This window comes from Bos grunniens, chromosome 8 (assembly GCF_055505025.1).
Source record: "Bos grunniens cultivar Pamir isolate PY7600 chromosome 8, Bosgru_T2T1.0, whole genome shotgun sequence".
NCBI classification, from domain to species: Eukaryota; Metazoa; Chordata; class Mammalia; order Artiodactyla; family Bovidae; genus Bos; species Bos grunniens.
Window position 1 is genome coordinate 109,832,059 of NC_141172.1, and position 23,470 is coordinate 109,855,528.

The 23,470-nt window shown below is 42.4% G+C and overlaps 1 protein-coding gene across 2 annotated transcripts; it reads right to left on the reverse strand.

Moving 5' to 3' along the window:
* Positions 1 to 243: 243 nt before the first annotated feature.
* On the reverse strand, positions 244 to 21,478 carry PSMD5 (proteasome 26S subunit, non-ATPase 5). Of its 2 annotated transcripts, none has more exons than XM_086413974.1 (10): positions 21,276 to 21,478; positions 14,274 to 14,418; positions 13,143 to 13,256; positions 12,586 to 12,714; positions 10,950 to 11,059; positions 7,073 to 7,215; positions 6,136 to 6,327; positions 4,452 to 4,561; positions 3,910 to 4,050; positions 244 to 1,086 (listed from the first exon to the last, which is right to left on the reverse strand). In XM_086413974.1, exons 1-10 carry the CDS (start codon positions 21,446 to 21,448, stop codon positions 829 to 831), a joined length of 1,515 nt encoding a protein of 504 aa, XP_086270100.1. In that variant the 5' UTR covers positions 21,449 to 21,478; the 3' UTR covers positions 244 to 828. The 2 variants fall into 2 exon arrangements, with proteins under 2 accessions (XP_086270100.1, XP_086270102.1); XM_086413976.1 differs by having other exon boundaries at positions 21,231 to 21,478.
* Between the last annotated feature and the right edge of the window lie 1,992 nt (positions 21,479 to 23,470).

Sequence of the window (23,470 nt, forward strand, 5' to 3'; positions counted from 1 at the left end):
CAAAGGGAGCCTTCCACTCTGACCCTGGTTATTAGGAGTCAGTTTCCCTCTCTTTGATCAACTCAATATTGACCTGAACCTCATAAATTAAAGGTCTCAACAACGAGGACCACCAATAACTAAGATGATAGTTTGGGGACCTTTCCAGTTTAGCATGTTATCACTCCCTCCCGCCCAAAACCACAACGGAGTAAAATGCATTGATAAACAGCAAAAAGGGCATCAAGGAACACTAGAAACATCTTCAAAAGATGTATTTTTTATTTTTCAAAGGAATAATAGTAACAAAAAATCAAGAGATCTTATTAAAAGAATTTATTCTTAGTATAGGGAACATAATTTTAAGATTGCATATTACTTGTTTTTCAAAGAACATTAAATATCCAAGACTTTGAAAGTAGAATCAGTAGGGAGAAAAGGAACCCTCTCTCCCCAAAAAAAAACCCGAAAAAAGGTGAGGGGGCAGGGATGAAAAGAATTCAGAAGCAATTTGGTTCCATTTTAGTTAAAGTGAATTTTAAAATAAGACAGAGAGTAAGTCCATGAAATTTCTTTGGGAGGAGAACAAAACTTCCATCTTCTTGCAGAGACTAAGGCAGTAAAAGGAATCTGAGAAACATCTGGTTCAATTATGACTAAGTCTGCCTGCTTTCCTGGTTTTACATTGAGTTTCAACGCGGAAAGACAACAAATGTGGGTGATAAAGTTACATTAGACACTCCATGATAGTTCTGGGGGGCGGGAGCAGCTCTGTTTTGAAGAATACAGATGGAGTCAAATGCCTTAGGAGAAATTTTGGTCAATAAAGGGTCTAGGCTCTGGAAGAAGTCATTCTGCTCCTTCCACTGCTGTTGTGGAAATAGGTTTCACGTAGTACGGACCTTCACTCAGGTAAGTTCTGAGCCTCAAGTAATTTGGGTTCCCAAAGATTTCTGCAATTGTCTTGGAATTGGCAAGTGCTTTCACCAGTTCATACTTAGCATCCTTTGAAGCTTTGTCATGCTCCACGGACCGATCCATCACATACTCTACAAAACCTGGACTGTTAAACATAAGCTTCTGAGCCCAGGGTTGGTTTGCAATGGCCTGAAATGGAAGGGGGAAAAGAACACAATTCCTCTGAGCCTTAAGAAGTTAGGTGTGTTAATGGAATGGCACAAACCTTAGAAAAAAATCTGGTAACACAAACATTAAAAATGTTACTTTTTACCTAAGTAAATTCCTCCTAAAACTCTAACTTAAGAAAATACTCAAAATATTTTTTAAAGTTTTGTATACAAACATGCTCATTACAGTGTGAAAGGTACACTATAAATCCCTTATAGTGGGAAGATGGGTTAGTAAATTATGGTATCTAGCAATAAAAAATTAAAAATTAAGTATATATTAAGAATAATGTTTATAAAGATAGGTAAATCTGTTATATGAAAAAAATAGATCCAAATTACACACATGGCATAATTACAACGATGGAAAAATTAAAGACTAGAGAAGAAAAGACTACCCTAAAGAAACTCATTCACGTGCGTAAGAGTGTATTTTCGAGAATGTTCATTGTAGCATCATTTGTGATAGATGCTATCTAAATCTTCATTTACTGGAGAATGACACATTGCGGTTACACAATGAAATGCTGATGACTTTCCAACTGCCTCTTTTAGTACAGACAAATCTTAAAAACAATGCTAAAGAGAAAAAGCAAGTTGCAGAATGATATGAAGAGCATGATAGCATTTGTAAAGTTCAAGAATATTTGAAATACTGTATTTTAAGGATATATGCATAAGCAGTAAAAGTATGAAATCACACACACACTTGTAAACCCTGAACTCATGACAGTGCAAACACTGAGAACGAGAGGCAGCAGAAGTGAGTCAGGCCGCGGCAGCAAGGTGTGACCGTGCGTCTCAACGTATCCCCAATACACAGACAGACTCTAACACCAACGCTGACACCAGCACTGAGACGAAGCACACCAAACAGGTGTGCTGTGTGCTTTAAAAACCTGCTACGTCTCAATCTTTTCCAAATTTAAAAGTAAAGAATAAGCAACTTTTATAATTAAAAATGTTTTTTAAAACCTCACTACTATATTTTAACAAGGAGCAATCAAGTTTACAGCCTGTCTCTTCCCTTCAAAAGGTGCTCCGCAGCCCATCAGCATCAGCTGGGAACTTGTTAGAAACTGAGGATCTCAGGCTGTGTCCCAGAGCCGCTGGCTGAGACTCTGCATCACAACAAACCTTTCAGTGTGAGAATCATCAGCCTGTTCAACAATATTTGAGGATAAGGGGGTTTGAAATAAAAACAGCTGCCCCAACCAGTAAATCAAAAATTATTTCTACAACTATGGCTGAATAAGTGAAGCATAAGGTAGAAGACTAGGGGAAAATAAAGCAATAGAGAATGGGCTTCCCAGGTGGCTCCATCAATGAAGGAGATGTGGGTTAGATCCCTGGGTGGGGAAGATCCCCTAGAAAAAGAAATGGCAACCCGCTTCAGTTTTCTGCCCTGGAGAATCCCATGGACAGAGGGGCCTGGCGAGTTACAGTCCACAGGGTCACAAAAGAGCCAAACGCGACTTAGGGACTAAAACAAGAATACCAGTGCAAGAGCCAAAGTGCCCATCACAGTGGCTACTAACAAGAGTGAAACAGTCTAAAAACTGCATTCTTGAAGCTGGCAGGTATTCTGTGTTCTTCAAGACGCAGACTGTCTCACATCCTGGAGGACGCCTTCCCTGTCTGGCCGCCCCCTCTCCTATTCCTTCCCTCTCCAGGCCAAGCATGCTACCTGAGATGCCATTGATAAGATTACTAAAGGGCGTATTACCACATTTCCACCAGCCCAGGGAACCACAGTAAGTGCTGAAGCTACAAAGTTAAATCAGATATGGTTCCTATTTTTCAATAAACTCTGTTAACAGGTCAACAAATAAACATTTTCAACAAGTGTAATAAATAAAACACAGAGGCATAACCCTCACCACAACTATTACAATTAACTACGTATTTACTGCCCAGGTCCCTCCACAGACAGGGAGCTACACGAAAGGAAGGCCTTGTCTATTTTGTTCACTGTTACATCCCCAGAACCTAACACAGAAGCTCAATAAATATTTGCTGAATAAATTAGGAAATGCAAAGTAGGAAAGTCAGCACTGCTGAAGTCAACCTTATGAGTTTGGGCAAAGCTTGCTGAAAAGATATCTGAGCTAGCCCTTGGAAGAATAAATAGAAGTTAACAAGCAGAGTCAGGGAAGAGTGCTGCCTGCAGAGAATGTGGAGAAGGCGATGGCGCCCACCCCAGCACTCCTGCCTGGAAAACCCGTGGACGGAGGAGCCTGCTGGGCTGCAGTCCATGGGGTTGCTAAGGGTCGGACACGACTGAGTGACTTCACTTTCACTTTTTACTTCATGCATTGGAGAAGGAAATGGCAACCCACTCCAGTGTTCTTGCCTGGAGAATCCCAGGGACAGGGGAGCCTGGTGGGCTGCCGTCTCTGGGGTCGCACAGAGTCGGACACGACTGAAGCGACTTAGCAGCAGCAGCAGCAGAGAATACATGAAGGTCCAGAGATATGATGGGAGCAGTCTCTTTGTCACCAGAGCATCCAGGACCAAAAGGGAATGGCAGGAAATTAGGCTGTGGGAAGACCAGGGCTAGGACAGTAAGGGCTTGCTTGATGGCAGGTAAGGAATCTGGAGTTAATTCTGTGATCCCTGAGCACCCCCAAACATTTGCCACAGCACCTAATAGCTTTCACTGAAACCATCTGTTCACACATTTGTCTCCCTCATTAGTCTGCGCTAACAGCAGGGGGCAGAAACTTATGGGCTTACTGTAAGTACTCAAGTGCTGAAGGAGCAGAGTCCCAGAAGGGCCTCTGGAACAGAAGAGGCTGCCTACCGTGAACACTTTTAAGGCAGCACAGTGTAGTTCAGGAAAGGGTTGATTACTGATGCCACGGAAGAGCTCCAGTGGGTCCCGAGATAAAGAAGAAAACCAGGACTCTGTCATCCTCAGGAGGTCGTCAGTCTGCTGCTCAGGCTACATGAAGCAAAAGGAAAATCTCAAGACATTAGGAGTGAGGAGACCTGGGTTCAGATCACACCCTGCCATCAACCAGCTGTGTGGTCTCTGCCAAGTCTGGAGCACTCTTCCCCAAACACAGCCCTGACTTCCCCAGATTTGTTTTGGCTTGCTTTTTAATTTTGTTTTGATGGGGTTGATTAAGCAATCTCTAGGGTCCTCTCCAGCTCTAATACTCTATGATTCCACTTTAACTTAAAAAATGTCACTAGTCATATAATGAAGGATATCTTCTTTCACTAAGAGTGAGAAAGATGGCATTTATTTGGTCGAAATTTAGAGTAAGTTAACTAGTATTATACAGATTCATTCTCCCCCAAATATTCCACTGTCCTTTGTTAATTTCCCAAACCACTTACTGGTAAGTAAAAAAGAGATGACAACGCATCCAAACATCTAATCTTGAGCTCTGTTGAGGCATTCTTCGCTTGATATCCTATTTTCATGAGCAAGCGTTCAAAGCGAGTTCCTGTGAAGAAAAACAAGATACTTTTTATTGTGGTAAAATACATGTAACATAAAATTTATCACTTTATCCATTTTTAAAAGGATACATTCACATTGTTGTGCAACCATTATCCCACCCACCTCTAGAGCTTTATTATCACCTCAAACTGCACTCATTAAATAACAACTTCCCTTTCCCCGCTGCCCCATGTCCCCTGGTAACCACTATTCCACTTTCTGTCTCTGTGATCTGACTATTCCAGGTACGCTGTGTAAGTGGAATCACACAGAATTTGTCTTTTGTGCTGGCTTATTTCACTCAGCACTGTATCTTCAAGGTTCCCCGTGCTGCAGTAGGTGTCAGAACTGCATTCCTCTTAAAGACTGAATGACTCTCCTTTGGATGTGTATGCACCACGTCTGTTTATCTGCTCATTCATCAGTGCCTTGTTTCTACCCTTTGTGGTTACTGTGAGCAATGCTATTAATGAGCACAGGTGTATCTATTTAAGTCCCTGCTCTCAATTCTTTTGGGTGTATATACCTAGAAGTGGCATCGCTGGGTCATATGGTAATTCCAGGTTTAGTTTTCTGAGGAACCACCATAGTTTCCACAGCAGCTGCACCATTCTATATTCCCACCAGATGTGCACACGCTTCCCATTTTTCACATCCTTGGTATTTTGTCAATACTCATTTTGTTTAAAAAAACAACAATACAATAGCCATCCTAATGGGTGTTAAGTGAACAATGAGATCTCATAATGCAATAAAAGTACAGAGATCTGGGATCAATGGACCTGGATTTGAGTAGCAGCTGCCCCACAATCTGAATGATCTGAAAAACTTTTCTCAACTTCTCTGAGTTTCAGCTACTTTATCTGTAAAATGAGAGTGACAGCAGTGTGTTCTCTGCACTATTGTAGCAGGATTGTATGTTACAGGTACAAGCACCTAGAAAAGGACATATAACATGGATACTAGCTATGAAACACAACAGCACATGTACTAATAATTTTTAACATCTATTTCACAAGGGCTTTAACAGTGTTGTGCATCTTTTGTGTGTGTGGAATTCACAGTACCTGCAAGACACCCAGGGATGTGCCAAGAAAGTATCACTCTTGGCATAAAATCTTGTAACATATTATTGTTTACCTTCCTTGACATATAAATATTAAACAAACGTGTCTTTTCATTAAATATGAACAACCCTGAGAAATATTAACAGCTGTTATGCTGTTTTTATATATGAGGAAAATGAAGCCGCGAGCAGTGAAGTGAGTACGAGAAGCTGAAAAAGCTACGTCAATGTTAGAACTGGGACATAAAGCCAAGTCTTTCTGACTCCAGACTACAGTCTCTGTACCATGAATACTACTTAAGAAGATGTAGAAGGGAAACAGTATTTGATCCAGCCAAGCTAAAAAAAAAATTCAGTAATAATTATGAGACTTTTTAGGGGTTAGTCGCAGGTCATGGTAAGAAGACTGTCCTATAAAAGCAGCTTCTACAACGAACTTAAGCATAGCAGCAAATAATTCTTATTTTTAAAAAAAGAGCGCCTTAAAGAAAACCAAAACAAGTCATACCAACCTGTTTTCTGTAAAACTTGTTTTCCTTCAACATTGGATCCCAGAATTCCAATCGTGTCCACTGCTACACCAATCATGGTGGGGTCTTGACTTTCTGTCATTTCAAAGACCTTTTCCATAAAGATAGGATAACGCTCACAGATCTGTTGAGGACTATCCATTATGGCCAGGTTTCCAAAGAACTTCACAAACCCTGAAGATATTTAGAAGAATGTATTTTAATAGAGAAAGAAGACAACACAGATTGTGGGCCCCACATTTTCTCAGGACAGTAACAACCTTCAGGCCAGAAAGCGGAGAAAGGTTATGGTGCTGTGCTGCCCAGAAATCAGACAGGCCACGAGAAGATACTGAAGGATCTGTGGGGTCCTGACGGAACAGAGACCCAGGGTGTCAGCTGATCTGAGTCTGAACACTGAAGCACTGTCATCGGAAAAAAGGAGAAGAGAGAACGAGGACCCATGGAATCAGAGGAAGGCAAGTCTGGAGTCATTTTCAGGAAGAAAATTTTAAACAGAGATGTTCATCAATGAAATAAGCAAGGCTCTCTAAAATAAACCTTCAATTTCTGAACGTGCTCAAGAAAAAGTAACCAACCATGTCCTACAATAGAATGACTAGAACAATTCTATATTAAAGACTTCAACTCAAGCTTTGACAAATCTGTGAAACATACTCTAAATGTCATTCTGGTAGTTTTATTTATGACTCTTTTGGCTGAGGGTCAAGGGAAACATCCTAATGCTCTAAATAGCAACATTTCTAGAAAATCAGAATCAGCAGCATGTGGCTCCCAGAGCAATAAATTCCACTTCATTAAGGGCCCGTGGGCATCATTTAGAGGAAACTGGCTCTAAAGAAAACAATTCTTGGCTTCCCCTGTCAAAGATTAATTCTGAATCAAAACACAGGCTGTCATTTCCACAAGTATTTCTTACCTGGCAAATAGAAGCTAGAGAAAGGGTCTGCATCTGCCCCAACAATTATGTTAGAAATCTGATCAATGACTCCTTCTTGAGCAAGGTACTGTCGTCCATGATGAGTACAGGCCAGCGATGTCACCATTTCTATACAGGTGGCTCTGAAATGCCAAGGTTTTGCATGTGACTGACAGTTTATAAACTGTTTTCATACAGGTTATTTAATTCTTCCCACCAAACGTGAAAGGTCAATGATCCTGGATCTCCTTTTCAGATGAGGACAGAAGGATGAGAAAATTGTAACTTGTCCAGAATCACAATCGTACTGTTTTTCCAAGACAGTTATGACTCAAACCGAGCTCTTCTGATTCAAGGCCCACAGCTGCTGCTTGTTTCCATTATGACACAACCTTCCTCAAAGAGTTTCTAAACCTGTGTTTTATTTTGAAATGTCAAACATGACTTTTTTTTAACACAATTACCTCTACCACATATTTAAAAAATAATTCTTTGGTATCATTTAAAGCCTAACCATGAACGAATTTCCTCAATTAACTAAAACAAGTATTTTTATAGCTGATCCTAAGGTATATTAACTGACTACTTGCAAGTTTTTTTCCTATGTCACTAACTCTGATACTAAGTTAAAGAAACTTAACAAAATAATTTCCTTATTGTGAAAGCTCTGAAACAATGTAACTCCAATGCTTTGAGACAGGGTTAACTGAGGACTAGCTTATACATGTGAGTTTAACAAATTCAGTCACGTTTAAAGAACAGAGGACAATCAGAAAATCATTTAAGAAAAGGAAAACAAAGTCCTGTGTACACAAAGGTAACTATAGTACTCTTATAATAGCAAAATATTTGAAACAAACCAAGTGTTTAAGAGTGAGGAGGTACTGGTAAACTGTGGACTATCCAAGGAAACACTTGGCAGATATCAAAGGGGACTCAGGGAGGAGTAGGGAGCTGGGAATAGAGACTGGAATTAACATTTCTCAATATAGAGCCTGTATCAGCCATTGTACTGGTCTCTATGGTTAATTCACTTAATCCTCATTTTCAGAGTTGTCATTGACATTTAATGTTGTAAATGACAACATTTACAGAGTTGTCATCAAGTTCAGTTCAGTTCACTCAGTCGTGTCCGACTCTTTGCGACCCCATGGACTGCAGCACGCCAGGCCTTCCTGTCCATCACCAACTCCTGGAGTTTACCCAAACTCATGTCCATTGAGTCGGTGATGCCATCCAACCATCTCATCCTCTGTCGTCCCCTTCTCCTCCTGCCCTCAATCTTTCCCAGCATCAGTCTTTTCAAATGAGTCAGCTTTTCTCATGAGGCAGCCAAGGTATTGGAGTTTCAGCTTCAACATCAGTCCTTCCAATGAACACTCAGGACTGATCTCCTTTAGGATGGACTGGTTGGATCTCCTTGCAGTCCAAGGGACTCTCAAGAGTCTTCTCCAACACCACAGTTCAAAAGCATCAATTCTTCGGTAATCAGCTTTCTTTATAGTCCAACTCTCACATCCATACATGACCACTGGAAAAACCATAGCCTTGACTACTAGACAAACCTTTGTTGACAAAGTAATATCTCTGCTTTTTAATATGCTGTCTAGGTTGTTTATAACTTTTCTTCCAAGGAGTAAGCGTCTTTTAATTTCATGGCTGCAGTCACCATCTGCAGTGATTCTGGAACCCAAACAAAGATTCAGCCACTGTTTCCACTGTTTCCCCATTTATTTGCCATGAAGTGATGGGACCAGATGCCATGATCTTCGTTTTCTGAATGTTGAGCTTTAAGCCAGCTTTTTCACTCTCCTCTTTCACTTTCATCAAGAGGCTCTTTAGTTCTTCTTCACTTTCTGCCATGAGGGTAGTGTCATCTGCATATCTGAGGTTATTGATATTTCTCCCGGCAATCTCGATTCCAGCTTGTGCTTCCTCCAGCCCAGCATGTCTCATGATGCAGTCTGAATATAAGTTAAATAAGCAGGGTGACAATATACAGCCTTGACGTACTCCTTTTCCTATTTGGAACCAATCTGTTGTTCCATGTCCAGTTTTAACTGTTGCTTCCTGACCTGCATACAGGTTTCTCAAGAGTCAGGTCAGGTGGTCTGGTATTCCCATCTCTTTCAGAATTTTTCAGTTTATTGTGATCCACACAGTCAAAGGCTTTGGCATAGTCAATAAGGCAGAAATAGATATTTTTCTGGAACTCTCTTGCTTTTTCGATGATCCATCAGATGTTGGCAATTTGATCTCTGGTTCCTCTTCCTTTTTTGAAACCAGCTTGTTCTTTGCAAGGAATGATGCTAAGGCTGAAACTCCAGTACTTTGGCCACCTCATGCAAAGAGTTGACTCAATGGAAAAGACTCTGATGCTGGGAGGGATTGGGGGCAGGAGGAGAAGGGGACAAAAGAGGATGAGATGGCTGGATGGCATCACCGACTTGATGGATGTTGAGTTTGAGTGAACTCCGGGATTTGGTGATGGACAGGGAGGCCTGGCGTGCTGCAATTCATGGGGTCGCAAAGAGTCGGACATGACTGAGCGACTGAACTGATCATCTGGAAGTTCATAGTTCACGTATTGCTGAAGCCTGGCTTGGAGAATTTTTGGGCATTACTTTGCTAGTGTGTGAGATGAGTGCAATTGTGCGGTAGTTTGAGCATTCTTTGGCATTGCCTTTCTTTGGGATTGGAATGAAAACTGACCTTTTCCAGTCCTGTGGCCACTGCTGAGTTTTCCAAATTTGCTGGCATACATGTTGTTGTCATCAAGGAGATGAGGAAAACTCAGGTCCAGAAAGGTTACAATAATCTAAGGTCGAACAGCTACTAAGTAGTAGAGATGCATGCAAACCAAGTCTCTCCCTCATTTTTAAGAGTCCCAAGTTTTATTCTGTCATGCTGTAGTGCTATTACTTAACAATATCAAAACATATGCATGTCGGGAATTATCTGTTAGTCCAGTAGTTAAGAGTCAGCACTTTCACAGCCTAGGGCCTGGGTTCAATCCCTGGTCAGGTAACTAAGATTCCACAAGCTGCACAGCATGGCCAAAAGAAACAAACAAACAAACAAAATATATATATATGCACATGGATTCCCTGGTGGCTCAGACAGTAAAGAATCTACCTGCAATGCAAAAAATCTGGGTTCGATCCCTGGGTCGGGAAGATCCCTGGAGAAAGATGTGGCTACCCACTCCAATATTCTTGTCTGGAGAATTCAATGGACAGAGAAGCCTAGTGGACTATAGTCCATGGGGTTACCAAGAATCAGACACAACTGAGTGACTTTCACTTTACTTTCCCTGGTGGTACAGTGGTTAAGAATTCACCCATCAATGCAGGAGACTCAGGTTCAGTCCCTGGATCGGGAAGATCCCATGGAGAAGGAAATGGCAACCCACGCCAGTGTTCTTGCCTGGGAAATTCCAGGGACAGAGGAGCCTGGAAGGCTATAGTCCATGGGGTCACAAAAGAGTGGGACACAACTTAGTGACTGAACCACCATATATGCGTGCGCGCTCGTGCACACACACACACACACCCATGTGCATGCTAACATGTTAAGCAATACAAAATGACAGTTGCCATGTGGTTGGCACCTTCTAAAGCGCACACAGGCCTAAGGACAGGGAACAGTCATTCAAAAGGAGCTAAACTGTCATGAAGGGCTTTGCTAAGTTCCAGTATGTTGTGATTGCGTAAGGTCAGCCGTGTTCTAAACGCCCCTCCTTCAGGACATACATCAGTCAGGAGACTGCAACCTGAGCATAGGATCCAGGCAGGGGAGGTCATGCTAAGTCCTGAGGTTGTCTCCTGGCCCTCCAGAAGAGGACATTCTGCTTTAAGAACTTCCTCCATCAACATACCTGACCAGCACATCCTCACCAGTCAGTTCTCGGAGGAGCTGGGTTACCAACCCACTGGTGGTACAGCAGTTCAGAGACTCTGGTGACACAGAAGAGATCTCCACAATCAGCTGAGAGAAAGAACAGAAAAGGCAGAAAGGTGAAAAGAGCACCAAACTTGTTTGTTAGATGGCATTTAAGTTAAATGCAGGGCTAGGAAGTATATTATACACTGGCACAAATTACATATATACTTAATACAACTGAATTTTTAAAAATCCGTAATTTGTCTCCACAAGTAGGACAACTTTGTTGAACTCATAAGAAATTACTCTGGCACAGAAACACTCCATATACCTGGGCATATCTTGACTTTTTCAAAAAGAAACCATTAATTGGGACAAAAGCCCCTGTCGGCAACAACAAACAGATTGTAAAAATCATTCATTCATTCATGTATTCTATCCGTCAGTAATTCCCTTACTCATTCAATAAGCATGTTCTGAGCGCTCAGCAAGAGATCTAGGACACCAAGGGTTTTAAGCAGAGGCGCGACAGAATCGGATTTCGACTTTTAAAAGGTCATTCTGACTACACGTGGCAACAGACTAGCAGTGACAAAAGAAACCGGCAGACCTGTTTGGGTGAAAATCAGTGCTCCAGGCGACAGACACTGAGAGCTTAAGACCGGGGCTGTGGCAGCTGCACCAACGAAGAGAAGTGCATGGGTTTGACTAAAACTGACGCAGTGTGATGACTGAATGGATATGTGGTATGGAGGAGATGGCCTCAGAGAATGAGCTGGAGGTCCAACATCCAGCTGTGTGGACTGTGAGACAGGGTCGATTTGTTGCTGCTGTGTCTCTGAGGTGAATGGACAGAATCAGGGCTTTGTTTTGAACATGGGCACAGCCTAGCTTGCCTTCACAAACCCCAACAATTAAAAGTTCAATAGAGGTTAAGGACTCAGGACACCAAGAAGAAATGGCTATATAAAAAGAAGGAAAACTAAGATTCTTACCTGTTAAGACATGCAAAGACTGTTCTGAAGAGGGAGTTAGACTATAGAAGGTTCATTTTGAATACACAGTCTACTAACTGAATGGTCTTGGGTAAATGACTCCATTAATAGCGAGATTAATGATAATGAAGTATAGAGTTTACTGTGAGAATTGAAGACAATATAGATGAGAGGATTTAGCACACTGCTCAGTGCAAAGCTTCTTCTTATTACCACTAGTACACTAATTTTTTCAAAGTGTAATTTCAAAGGTATCTCCTCTATCATATCAATAGTACTTAGTGAAAGTGAAAGATGCTCAGTCGTGTTCGACTCTTTGTGACCCATGGACTATACAGTCCATGGAATTCTCCAGGCCAGAATACTGGAGTGGGTAGCCTTTCCCTTCTCCAGGGGATCTTCCCAACCCAGGGATAGAACCCAGGTCTCCAACATTGCAGGCGATGTAAATGTTTTTTATGTGACTGTCTCACACACTAGGCTGGGAGTTCACCTCTACATTGCTAGCGCCTAGTATAGGACCTAACACAGACTATAGACTCAATAAATACATGTCAAATGAGCCACCTTGCCTTTTTATGTCAGCCCTACCGCATTCTGAACTACAGGCACCAGAGAGTATGCTTTTAGTCTTACCTCATACACTCTATACCGAACAATGTCATTTGTTTTCATGACACTTTTCAAATCATCCAGCAGATTACTTTCAAATAAAGCCTCCAGTCCAGCTTGGGTCAGTGATATTCTTGACAGGGATTTAATGGCCTTATAAGGAAAGAAAATATCTCTTAAGTAGTCAAAATGCCAAACTGTATTTTCTACTTCCTAAGATTGAAGTGAAAATTAGTGTATGGAATGCACCTTATCCAAGGAGCATTCACTACATTTTACGTATAATTACTTATCATTGGAAAAGATACACTGTATTTTCAATAGAAAATAGAAACAGTTTCTTGTCAAGCAACCCAAATAACTTATGTAAGCTCTCTGATGGATAATTTAGACATGTGTATTCTAGAAATAAAAGGGGTTTACTAGCTTTTTTTTTTTTTTGACAACCATTTATTTATTTGATCCCATCGATACGAGGTTGCAAATTCAGTTACACAAATCATTAATTCTAAACCTTCACCTCTCAATCCAGAAGGCCTTTCTGTTTTTTAGGACATCGTCACTGCATGTAGCTGACTCACCGTTTTAGCTACTGACAGATTCTCTCCACCAATACAATAAACAATTTGTTTCAGTAATTCAGCATTATTTAGAATCTCAGTAACAGCATCAGAATTTTCAACAATCCTTCCAACCTGAAAGGAAAAAAACAATCAGAAATACTCTTCCAAGGCTGGGCAACATGGAAACACATGACAGTCAAATTTCCTTAGTGTACAGTTATTTTAGGAGTTACTGACTATAGCCATGAGTCATTAAAAATTCCAAATGACTCAGATTCATTAAAGTCAAACACACAGATGGCACAGTCACATCTTTGAAAGAAAAAAGCAAAACAGGCGAGTTGAGGTTTGAGACGCCTCAGTGAGTGAACACAGTACAAATCCGAGTTCTGTCGGCTTTCAGTGGTTAATCGAGAGAGCAGATTAAATAACTTCTTTGAGCCTAACTTTTTGTCTGTCAAATAGGAATGCAACACTTAGCTGCAGGATCATAATAAGGATTAAATGAAACTTAAATAGGTAAAGCCAGAGTGTCTGCAAGGAAATGGTTAATGGGTAACTTGATACCTTCCCCTTTTCCTGAATAAATACTTTAGAGGAAAAAAGAACAAACAGTAACTGAACATCTCTTGGATAACTAACTGTTCAGCTTCTGTCCCTTCACGATAATCCTCAGCAGCAGCTCTTCACCCAAACAGCAGCAAGTTTGGTTACTAGGCTGGTAAGAGTTACTGTCAGTTTGTTGGAATAGTGACCTTTATAATAGTACTTCATTCATGCCACTGTAGTAAGACTTACCATGGCAATCTTTTTTTTAAGACTTGGGGCTCCTTGGAGGAGAGAAACAGGCTTTATTTAATAGCTTTTGTATCAGGCATTTTACCATATACTAACATCATATGGTAAAACGTCTGACAAAAGCAACTCCATATTTGACGAAAAACTGATTCAGATGGTGCTTACTGGAACCTCTTCAGCTTGCATTCCCCATTTATAATCAGCTACACACACTAGACTAGACAATTCTTACAGATAGAGAGAGCATGCATTTTCTTCACCTCTCTGCCTCTGGCACCCAGCACAGAGCCTGGCCCAGGGCAGATGGTCACTAAATGTTGATTCCATTACATGCTAGTGAAATATTCATACCTGGGACAGAGTGAGGATTTTTACAGAATCATTAGGGTGAGTCAGTCCTCTCTGCAGGTCAACCCTGAGGTTCCGGGCCACATGAATGGGCTCCAAAGCTTGCAGCAATCTCTCCAGAATGGATACACACAAAGTAGTCTGTTCCCTAAAGGAGACACCATAGATCTCATCAGTTCCTGTCCTACCAGGTAGGAAGTAACAACCTCATGCTAAAGGAAATCAGTCCTGAATATTCATTGGAAGGACTGATGCTGAAGCTCCAATCCTTTGGCCACCTGATGTGAAGACCTGACTCACTGGAAAACACCCTGATGCTGGGAAAGATTGCAGGTAGGAGAAGGGGATGACAGAGGACGAGATAGTTGGATGGAATTACCGACTCAATAGACATGAGTTTGAGCAAGCTCCGGGAGTTGGTGATGGACAGGGAAGCCTGGTGTGCTGCAGTCCATGGGGTCGCAAAGAGTCGGACACGACTGAGCGACTGAACTGAACAACCTTAATATCTGACACCACGCTTAATAAGGCTCTCCTCCGCACAGAGACAAGACCACTTCTACTAATTTATTCAACATTTACTAAGTATCTATTATGTACTATGTTTGTGCTAGGGATATATCAGATCATATCAGATCAGTCGCTCAGTCGTGTCCGACTCTTTGCGACCCCATGAATCACAGCACGCCAGGCCTCCCTGTCCCTCACCAGTGAACTCCCGGAGTTCACTGAGACTCACATCCATCAAGTCAGTGATGCCATCCAGCCATCTCATCCTCTGTCGTCCCCTTCTCCTCTTGCCCCCAATCCCTCCCAGCATCAGAGTCTTTTCCAATGAGTCAACCCTTTGCATGAGGTGGCCAAAGTACTGGAGTTTCAGCTTTAGCATCATTCCCTCCAAAGAAATCCCAGGGCTGATCTCCTTCAGAATGGACTGGTTGGATCTCCTTGCAGTCCAAGGGACTCTCAAGAGTCTTCTCCAACACCACAGTTCAAAAGCATCAATTCTTTGGCGCTCAGCCTTCTTCACAGTCCAACTCTCACATCCATACATGACCACAGGAAAAACCATAGCCTTGACTAGACGGACCTTTGTTGGCAAAGTAATGTCTCTGCTTTTGAATATGCTATCTAAGTTGGTCATAACTTTCCTTCCAAGGAGGAAGCGTCTTTTAATTTCATGGCTGCAGTCACCATCTGCAGTGATTTTGGAGCCCAGAAAAATAAAGTCTGATACTGTTTCCACTGTTTCCCCATCTATTTCCCATGAAGTGATGGGACCGGATGCCATGATCTTCGTTTTCTGAATGTTGAGCTTTAAGCCAACTTTTTCACTCTCTACTTTCACTTTCATCAAGAGGCTTTTTAGTTCCTCTTCACTTTCTGCCATAAGAGAGAGAGAGAGAGATATATATATATATATATATATATATATATATATAAAATATATATACTCTCTAAGGCTAAGATATATTCTCTGATCTCAAGGAGATCATTTAATGGAAGACACAGAAAAATAGGCAACTATAATCCAGGTAGATAAAGGCTAAAGGTTAGGGCTGGAAGCTGAGGGAGCTCAGCAAAGAAGATGGGGTTCAGGGAAGACCTCCCAGAGGGTAACACCTAAATGAAACTTAAGAAAACATGGGAGTTATCTAAGAGAAGTGTTCCAGGCAAAGGGGGTGTGAGCACAAAGGAACACACAAAGGAATGAGACAGTGTTATGCATTCAAGGAACCACAGGTCACTTGGTATGATGGGGTGGGAGAGAAGTGGGGAGAAGGATGAATGACAAAAAGTGAAACAGGAAAGATGCACAGAAGCTGGGCTCTGATAGGTCTTTCACGTGCTGCTATGGAATTTAGCCTTTTCCTAGAAAGCAACGGAAAGCCATTAAGTGGTTTTAAGGCAGAGAAGGAACACAATGAGATCTGACTTGTAGAAATCACTGCATCAGTTTTAGAGAAAAACTTTCAGTTAGAAGTTATTTGATGGTGAGAGGTGATAAAGGAGCAAAAACGAGGAAGTAACAGTGAGAAAGGAGAAGAGGGAAAAGATTCAAGAGCTATTAAGGAGGCAAATTAAGCAGAACTTGATGACCGCCAGATGCAGATAGAGGTGTTTCACGAGTAATTTCCTTGTCTCTTAATAGGCCGTACAAATAAATGGGCACTCATATACTATTAACAGGAGTATACAGTTAAACTGTGCCTGTGTAAAAGGGAATTAAGCAATATAGTAATACACGGCTCCACAGATGGCACAGAATCTGCCTGCCAATGCATGGGACACAAGAGACACGGGTTCAGTCCCCGGGTTGGGAAGATCCCCTGGAGAAGGAAAAGGCGACCTGCTCCAATTTTTTTGCCCGGAAAATTCCACGGACAGGGGAGCCTAGAGGGCTAGAGTCCTAGGGGTCGCAAAGAGTCAGACATGACTGAGCACAGCAACACACAGCAATTCAAAGCAAATGAACATATCCTTTCAACTTGGTGACTGCACTTTGCACAATCAAGCCCAAGAGAGTAGGTAATTTTTTTATTCTCAAGATAAGTCAAAACGTATGTCCACACAAAAACCGTACACCAATGTTCATAGACCCTGCTTGCCAGGGGCTGGAGGAGGGATATGAGGGGGAAATAGAGTGATTGCCAATGGCTACAGGTTTCTATGATTAAGCCTCTGACTGTGTGGATCACATAAGAATGGAAAATTCTTAGAGAGATGGGACTACCAGAGCACCTTACCTGTGGTCAGTTAGAACCGGACATGGAACAACCGACTCGTTCAAAATTGGGAAAGGAGTATGACAAGGCTGTATACTGTCACTCTGCTTATTTAACTTATATGCAGAGTTCAGTTCAGTTGCTCAGTTGTGTCTGACTCTTTGGGACCCCATGGACTGCAGCACACTAGGCTTCCCTGTCCATCACCAACTCCCGGAGCTTTCTCAAACTCATGTCCATTGAGTCCGTGATGTCATCCAACCACCTCATCCTCTGTTGTCCCCTTTTCCTCATGCCTTCAATCTTTCCCAGCATCAGGATCTTTTTCGATGAGTCAGTTCTTTGCATAAGGTGGCCAAAGTATTAGAGTTTCAGCTTCAGCATCAGTTCTTCCAATGAATATTCAGGACTGATTTCCTTTAGGATAGACTGGTTGGATCTGCTTGCAGTCCAAGGGACTCTCAAGAGTCTTCTCCAACACCACAGTTCAAAAGCATCAATTCTTCGGTGCTCAGGTTTCTTTGTAGTCCAACTCTCACATCCATACATGACCACTGGAAAAACCATGGCCTTGACTAGATGGACCTTTGTTGGCAAAGTAATGTCTCTGCTTTTGAATATGCTATCTAGGTTGGTCATAACTTTCCTTCCAAGGAGTAAGCATCTTTTAATTTCATGGCTACAGTCACCATCTGCAGTGATTTTGGAGCCCCCAAAAATAGTCTGTCACTATTTGCATTGTTTCCCCATTATTTGCCATAAAGTGATGGGACCGGATGCCATGATCTTAGTTTTCTGAATGTTGAGCTTTAAGTCAGCTTTTTCACTCTCCTCTCTCACTTTCATCAATAGGCTCTTTAGTTCCTCTTTGCTTTCTGCCATAAGGGTGGTGTCATCTGCATATTAAGGTTATTGATATTTCTCCCAGCAATCTTGATTCCAGCTTATGCTTCTTCCAGCCCAGCGTTTCTCATGATGTACTCTGCATATAAGTTAAAAAAGCAGGGTGACAATATACAGCCTTGAAGTACTCCTTTTCCTATTTGGAACCAGTCTGTTGTTCCATGTCCAGTTTTAACTGTTGCTTCCTGACCTGCATATAGATTTCTCAGGAGGCAGGTCAGGTGGTCTGGTATTCCCATCTCTTGAAGAATTTTCCACAGTTTGTTTTGATCCACACAGTCAAAGGCTTTGGCATAGTCAATAAGGCAGAAGTAGATGTTTTTCTGGAACTCTCTTGCTTTTTCGATGATCCAGCAGATGTTTGCAATTTGATCTCTGGTTCCTCTGTCTTTTCTAAATGCAGCTTGAACATCTGGAAGTTCATGGTTCATGTACTGTTGAAGCCTGGCTTAGAGAATTTTGAGCATTACTTTGATAGAGTATGAGATGAGTACATGCAGAGTATATCATGAGGAATGCCTGGCTGGATGAAGCACCAGCTGGAATCAAGATTGATGGGAGAAATATCAATAATCTCAGATATACAGATGACACTACCCTTATGGCAGAAAGTGAAAAGGAACTAAAAAACCTGTTGATGAAAGTGAAAGAGGAGAGTGAAAAGGTTGGCTTAAAACTCAACATTAAAAAAACTAAGATCATAGCATCCGGTCCCATCACTTCCTGGCAAATAGAGGGGGAACAATGGAAACAGTGACAGACTTTATTTTCTTGGGCTCCAAAATCACTGCAGATGGTGACTGCAGCCATGAAATTAAAAGACGCTTGCTCCTTGGAAGAAAAGCTATGACAAACCTAGACAGCATATTAAAAATCAGAGACATTAGTTTGCCGACAAAAGTCGATCTGATCAAAGCTATGGTTTTTCTAGCAGTCATGTATGAATGTGAGAGTTGGACTATAAAAAAAGCTGAACACGGAAGAACTGATGCTTTTGATCTGTGGTGTTGGAGAATACTCTTGAGAGTTCCGTGGACTGCAAGGAGATCCAACCAGTCCATCCTAAAGGAAATGAGTCCTAAATATTCATTGGAAGGACTGATGCTGAAGCTGCACTCTTTTGGCTATCTGATATGAAGAACTGACTCACTGGAAAAGACCCTGATAATGGGAAAGATTGAAGGTGGGAGAAGGGGACAACAGAGGATGAGATGGTTGGATGGCATCACCAACTCAATGGACATGAGTCTGAGCAAGCCCCGGGAGTTGGTGATGGACAGGGAAGCCTAGTGTGCTGCAGTCCATGGGTCAGACATGACTGAGCAACTGAACTGAACCGAGAAAAGATCCTGAAGCAATATATAGCCCAGAGAAACAGAAAAATATCTAGAGATTGCCAAGTCAATATACAGAGAGTTATTCCCACCAGTTGCACTTGGTATCTACTACCCAATTTCCAGTGACACTGTTTTCTACAGTACTGTTCCTTCCAGCAAACTACCTTCCCCGAAGACCTTATTCTTCAAACTCCACTTCATTTCAGTCCCATTTGCATTCCTGGTGTTAACTTACAGTGTGACCAGTGAAAATCTCTTCATCTATGATATAAAGTGGCTGGACTAGTTGGGCTGTCTAAAATTTATGCATCTTTTATTTGGCACATATCATATTATGTGCTGCACCCTAGGAGGGATGCAGAGATGAACAAAATATGGCCCCTGTCGTCAAAGAATTTACAAACTAGAATGAAACACATATGGAATTACAACATAAGGCAAAAATATCAAGTATCCTTAAGAGAAATAATCATAATGTCCTTAAGGAGATCTGAGATCTGTCACTATAACTGGAGTGACCAAGAAAGACTTTTTGGAGGGGAAGGCACTTCATCTGGGCCCTAAAAGATGGACAGATTTGGAGAGAAGGAAAGAAGGTATTTCCGTTAGTACGACTGGCATAAACAAAGTTAGAAAAGTGCCAAGTCATGCTTAAGGAAACGTAATTAGCGCCACACGGTAGCTGCAGCAGGTGAAATATGTGTAGAGTGGAGAAAAGTGATGAGGCTGGAAAAGCAGGGTGAAAATAAACTGTAGGGGTCCAGATGCAAGACTGACAAGTCCTACTTTTACACCAAAGGCACTGGGAAACCATGGAAAAGCTGGGAGTCAAACAACCTGAGAAGTTCACCGTGGTTGCAACATTGGAGGAACACACCAGAGAAGTAAACTCAGGGATACTGAGAAACCAAACTAAGGCAACAGGTCTAGCAAGAGGGAGAACACGAGGGCCTGAAATAAAACGGACATATAAGAGGGATTTAATAAGCAGGTCTAAATAATGTTGACTAACAGAATTAATGGAAGGATAACACAAATGAAAAAGAGAGACCTCTTAGAAGGTCAGAGCCAAAAAAGTCCTCTGAAATCATCCAGTCTTGACTCAGTGATTCATTATCTTTTCAAGAAAGAAGGTCACTTTTAAATTTCTGGATCACAAACATTTTAAGTCTTTTAGGTTATCAGATGATCAAATACAAAGCATTTAAAAATCAAATACTACAGATGTACATAAAATTAAAATTAAAATGCCTTCCTACCATGCTAAGTTCCATTTCCATATTAATAGCTTCTGATGTACCTTTCAGATATTTCTAATGTTACACTGGCCAGTGTTCATGTGGGTGTGAGAGGGTTGTAATTCTTTTTTAAAAATTACATATAATGGATTTATAAACTCCAACAATTTTTTCATTCAGCAATATATATTAAGGATCTATGTCCATGTATATAGAGAGATAGATGTATCTACTCAATTTTTCTAACAGCTGCATACTGTTCCATGTCATATGTCATAATTTAAGAATCTCCTTTTAATAAATATTCAGGTTGTTCCTAGTTGTTTGCTTTTTCTGTCAACTTCTGTTGTGAATAAACCTGTAGATACAGTACATTTTGTGTGTGAGTATACCTGCACGTTAATTTCTGTAACAAGAATTACTGGATCAAGGGTACGTGAATTTAAAATATCGACAGAGCCTACCAAGCCGCCAGGATAGGACCTCTGCTAAAGAGGAGAGAAAAAGTCAAGGACTTGGATACGCGTTGGAGGAGCCCTCCCTATAGATAGGCACCTTGCCTTTCGCCTCCTATTTCAAGGATGAAGGCAGCGAGTCCAAACGACGGTCAGGGGCACACCTCAGAGCCTGGACTTGAACCCCGTCTCTTGCCTCTCAGCGCTGGATCCTTCCTCTCTGAAATTTCATCTATTTTCAGCCTTCACTGAGACCGGGAAAAGCCTCCCCCGTCACCACCCCCCATCCCCGGCTCCATACTTAGGGGTGTCATTCTCCCCCGCTCAAGCTGCAGGGTCCTCTCACCGATGGTTCTCGTTGAGGAGGGAGAAGAGCGGACCAAGGCGCAGTTCCGCCGCTTGTTCGCGGAGCTCGCTGAGCGGCACCGACTGCAGCAGCGACTGCAGAGCGCGCAGCTCCTCCAGCGGCGCCTCCAGCCGCGAAACCTCCCTCAGCAGCGCCAGCGCCTGGGCCGCCATGATGCCCCCTCCCGCCACGGTTCGCCAGTCAGCCCGCCCCGCTCCTGGTTCGCGGGGCGCTTCTTCGAGCCTCGCGAGATCTGCCGGGCGCAGCCTCCCTTCCCTTGAGTTTTGGCTGAGCCCAAATCGCCCCGGCCGCACCAATAGCATTGCTCAGCTGCCGGGCCGCGCGCGTTCGGGAGCTGCCAAGCCTCGCGATACCGGGGCTCACTGGGGTCGCTGCTAGTTACGGGGTGGCAGCTGTGCGTCATCATGGGTGCCACTCAGTGGGCCCGAGTGTCTGGTCTGGTTGCTTCTGTCGCACTGAGAGCGAAGGCTGGGTCAGTGTGCGGCAAGCGGAGTGGTGAGAATGAGAACGAACCAAAGGTTAAACGGCCTTGTCATCGGCCCCCTGGCTCTAAAACCAGGCTGTGGTGGAGGCTTAGGCCGCCAGGGCGGAGCGGAGGCGGTGAACATCCTGCTTCCCGGCCAAACACGTATTAAAAGGAGGCGAAGGGTCAGGCCTCTGGAAGATGAAAATTCTCGAGAAGCTGTAAGAAGGCGTGAGTAACACCGACGTGGGGCCGTGCACACCCTTACGCAAAACGAGAAGGCCGTCGGGGCCAGCATGGAGAGTTTTTCGCGCGTCTGCTCCTAGGTGCTGTGCATTCCCAAGGATGTAAACGAGAAGATGGAAACTTCAGTTAATCTTTTGGGTCTAGGATTGGGGGCGGGGTAGGGGGCGGCGATCGCTAAAGGCTGTCTGCAGCCAGGCCAAACAGGTTTACTTGCAACTGTGGAAACCACTGGCAAGGACAACCCAGATGAGTTTTCATGCGAGCAAGGGGTGGTTTGAGTTTAGAAATTACTATAGACTGCGAAATTCGAGTTTGATGGAAGATCCGTTAAATACCCAGTCACCACCCACGTATTCCAAGCAACTCTAGAAACTGATCAGAGCTAGAGGCTTTAACCTCAATAGGCCTTCACCATCAAGGAAATGAGCCTGCTTTGGAAGTGCTTGCCTTTGTGTACTTTTGGGGGAAAAGACAGAAATCCGGGAAACTTAGAGGACGCCAAGGACAGGATTTCCCTTACATTTCGTGCCAGTGCCGCAGGTGACAAAGACCCCAAATTCCACTTGTTTTATGAAAAAAGATATGCTTTCTTGTTTTTCTGGCCATCACTAATCTTATCGTTAACAGCTACCCTCATTTTGGATTGGCTCCATAATTGTTTTATTCTTTGAGCCTGGAATTGTTTAATTCCCCCAAATCTTGCCTTCAGAGTAGGCTAATAGTGTTCCCAATCACCCAGACTCATTATTCCTTGCTCATCCCAACGTTGTTACTATGTTTCTCTGTCTGGAACGCACTAGCTATCTTTAGCCTTTGGATCAGAGTGTAATTGAAGCATTCATGGGGTACACCAAGCATATGTTTGACCATTTTGCCCATGGTATTGGAAAAAAAAACAAAAAACCTTTGCTCACTTTAAAAGAAACGCGGCAACAATTCAGCATTGCTGGCACTTTGGTAATAAAAGAGGTGATGGATGATAAACCAGATGCTCTTGATAAAGCTTGGTGGAAGCTTTGCTATGTATGCATGTTTCCCTGGAGCTAAAGAAGAAGGTGAAAAAAAATTCATAGTCTGCAAATTGGATGGGCTTTAAATTCATCAATATGAAACTTAAGTCTCAAGCTTTGGCAGTAACAGAGAGTCTGTATCTTGAGATGATAGATACACGTCTGTACCTTGAGAGGAAGAAGGCAAATCTTTGGAACCAAAGATAAAGATGAACCTAAGGAAACAATGCTGTCCTACACCAGGTGTCAGACTGCATCCGTGCTGCGATTGATATGGATTCTTTCCTGGATCGAGGTTTGGCCTTTAAAAAAGAGACTTCAATAAATTGTATACCTATAGAAGAGGTGCAGAAGAACTTTCAAAATAAAGTAGAGTTGCTGAAGAAAGAGAAGGAAGATACAGACAGTATTGCGGATGAAAGAGACGGGTACAGACTCTGACTCTGAAGAGTCTG

Bases quoted from the DNA above. Each gene is read 5' to 3' on its own strand.
- PSMD5 (XM_086413974.1), bottom strand. From the start codon at position 21,448: ATGGCGGCCCAGGCGCTGGCGCTGCTGAGGGAGGTTTCGCGGCTGGAG. The intron at 6,328-7,072 runs GTAAGAAATACT...AAATATCTTCAG, and splicing joins CTCTAGCTTCTATTTGCCAG to GGTTTGTGAAGTTCTTTGGA. The intron at 4,562-6,135 runs GTTGGTATGACT...TTTTCTTCACAG, and splicing joins ACAAGTTTTACAGAAAACAG to GAACTCGCTTTGAACGCTTG.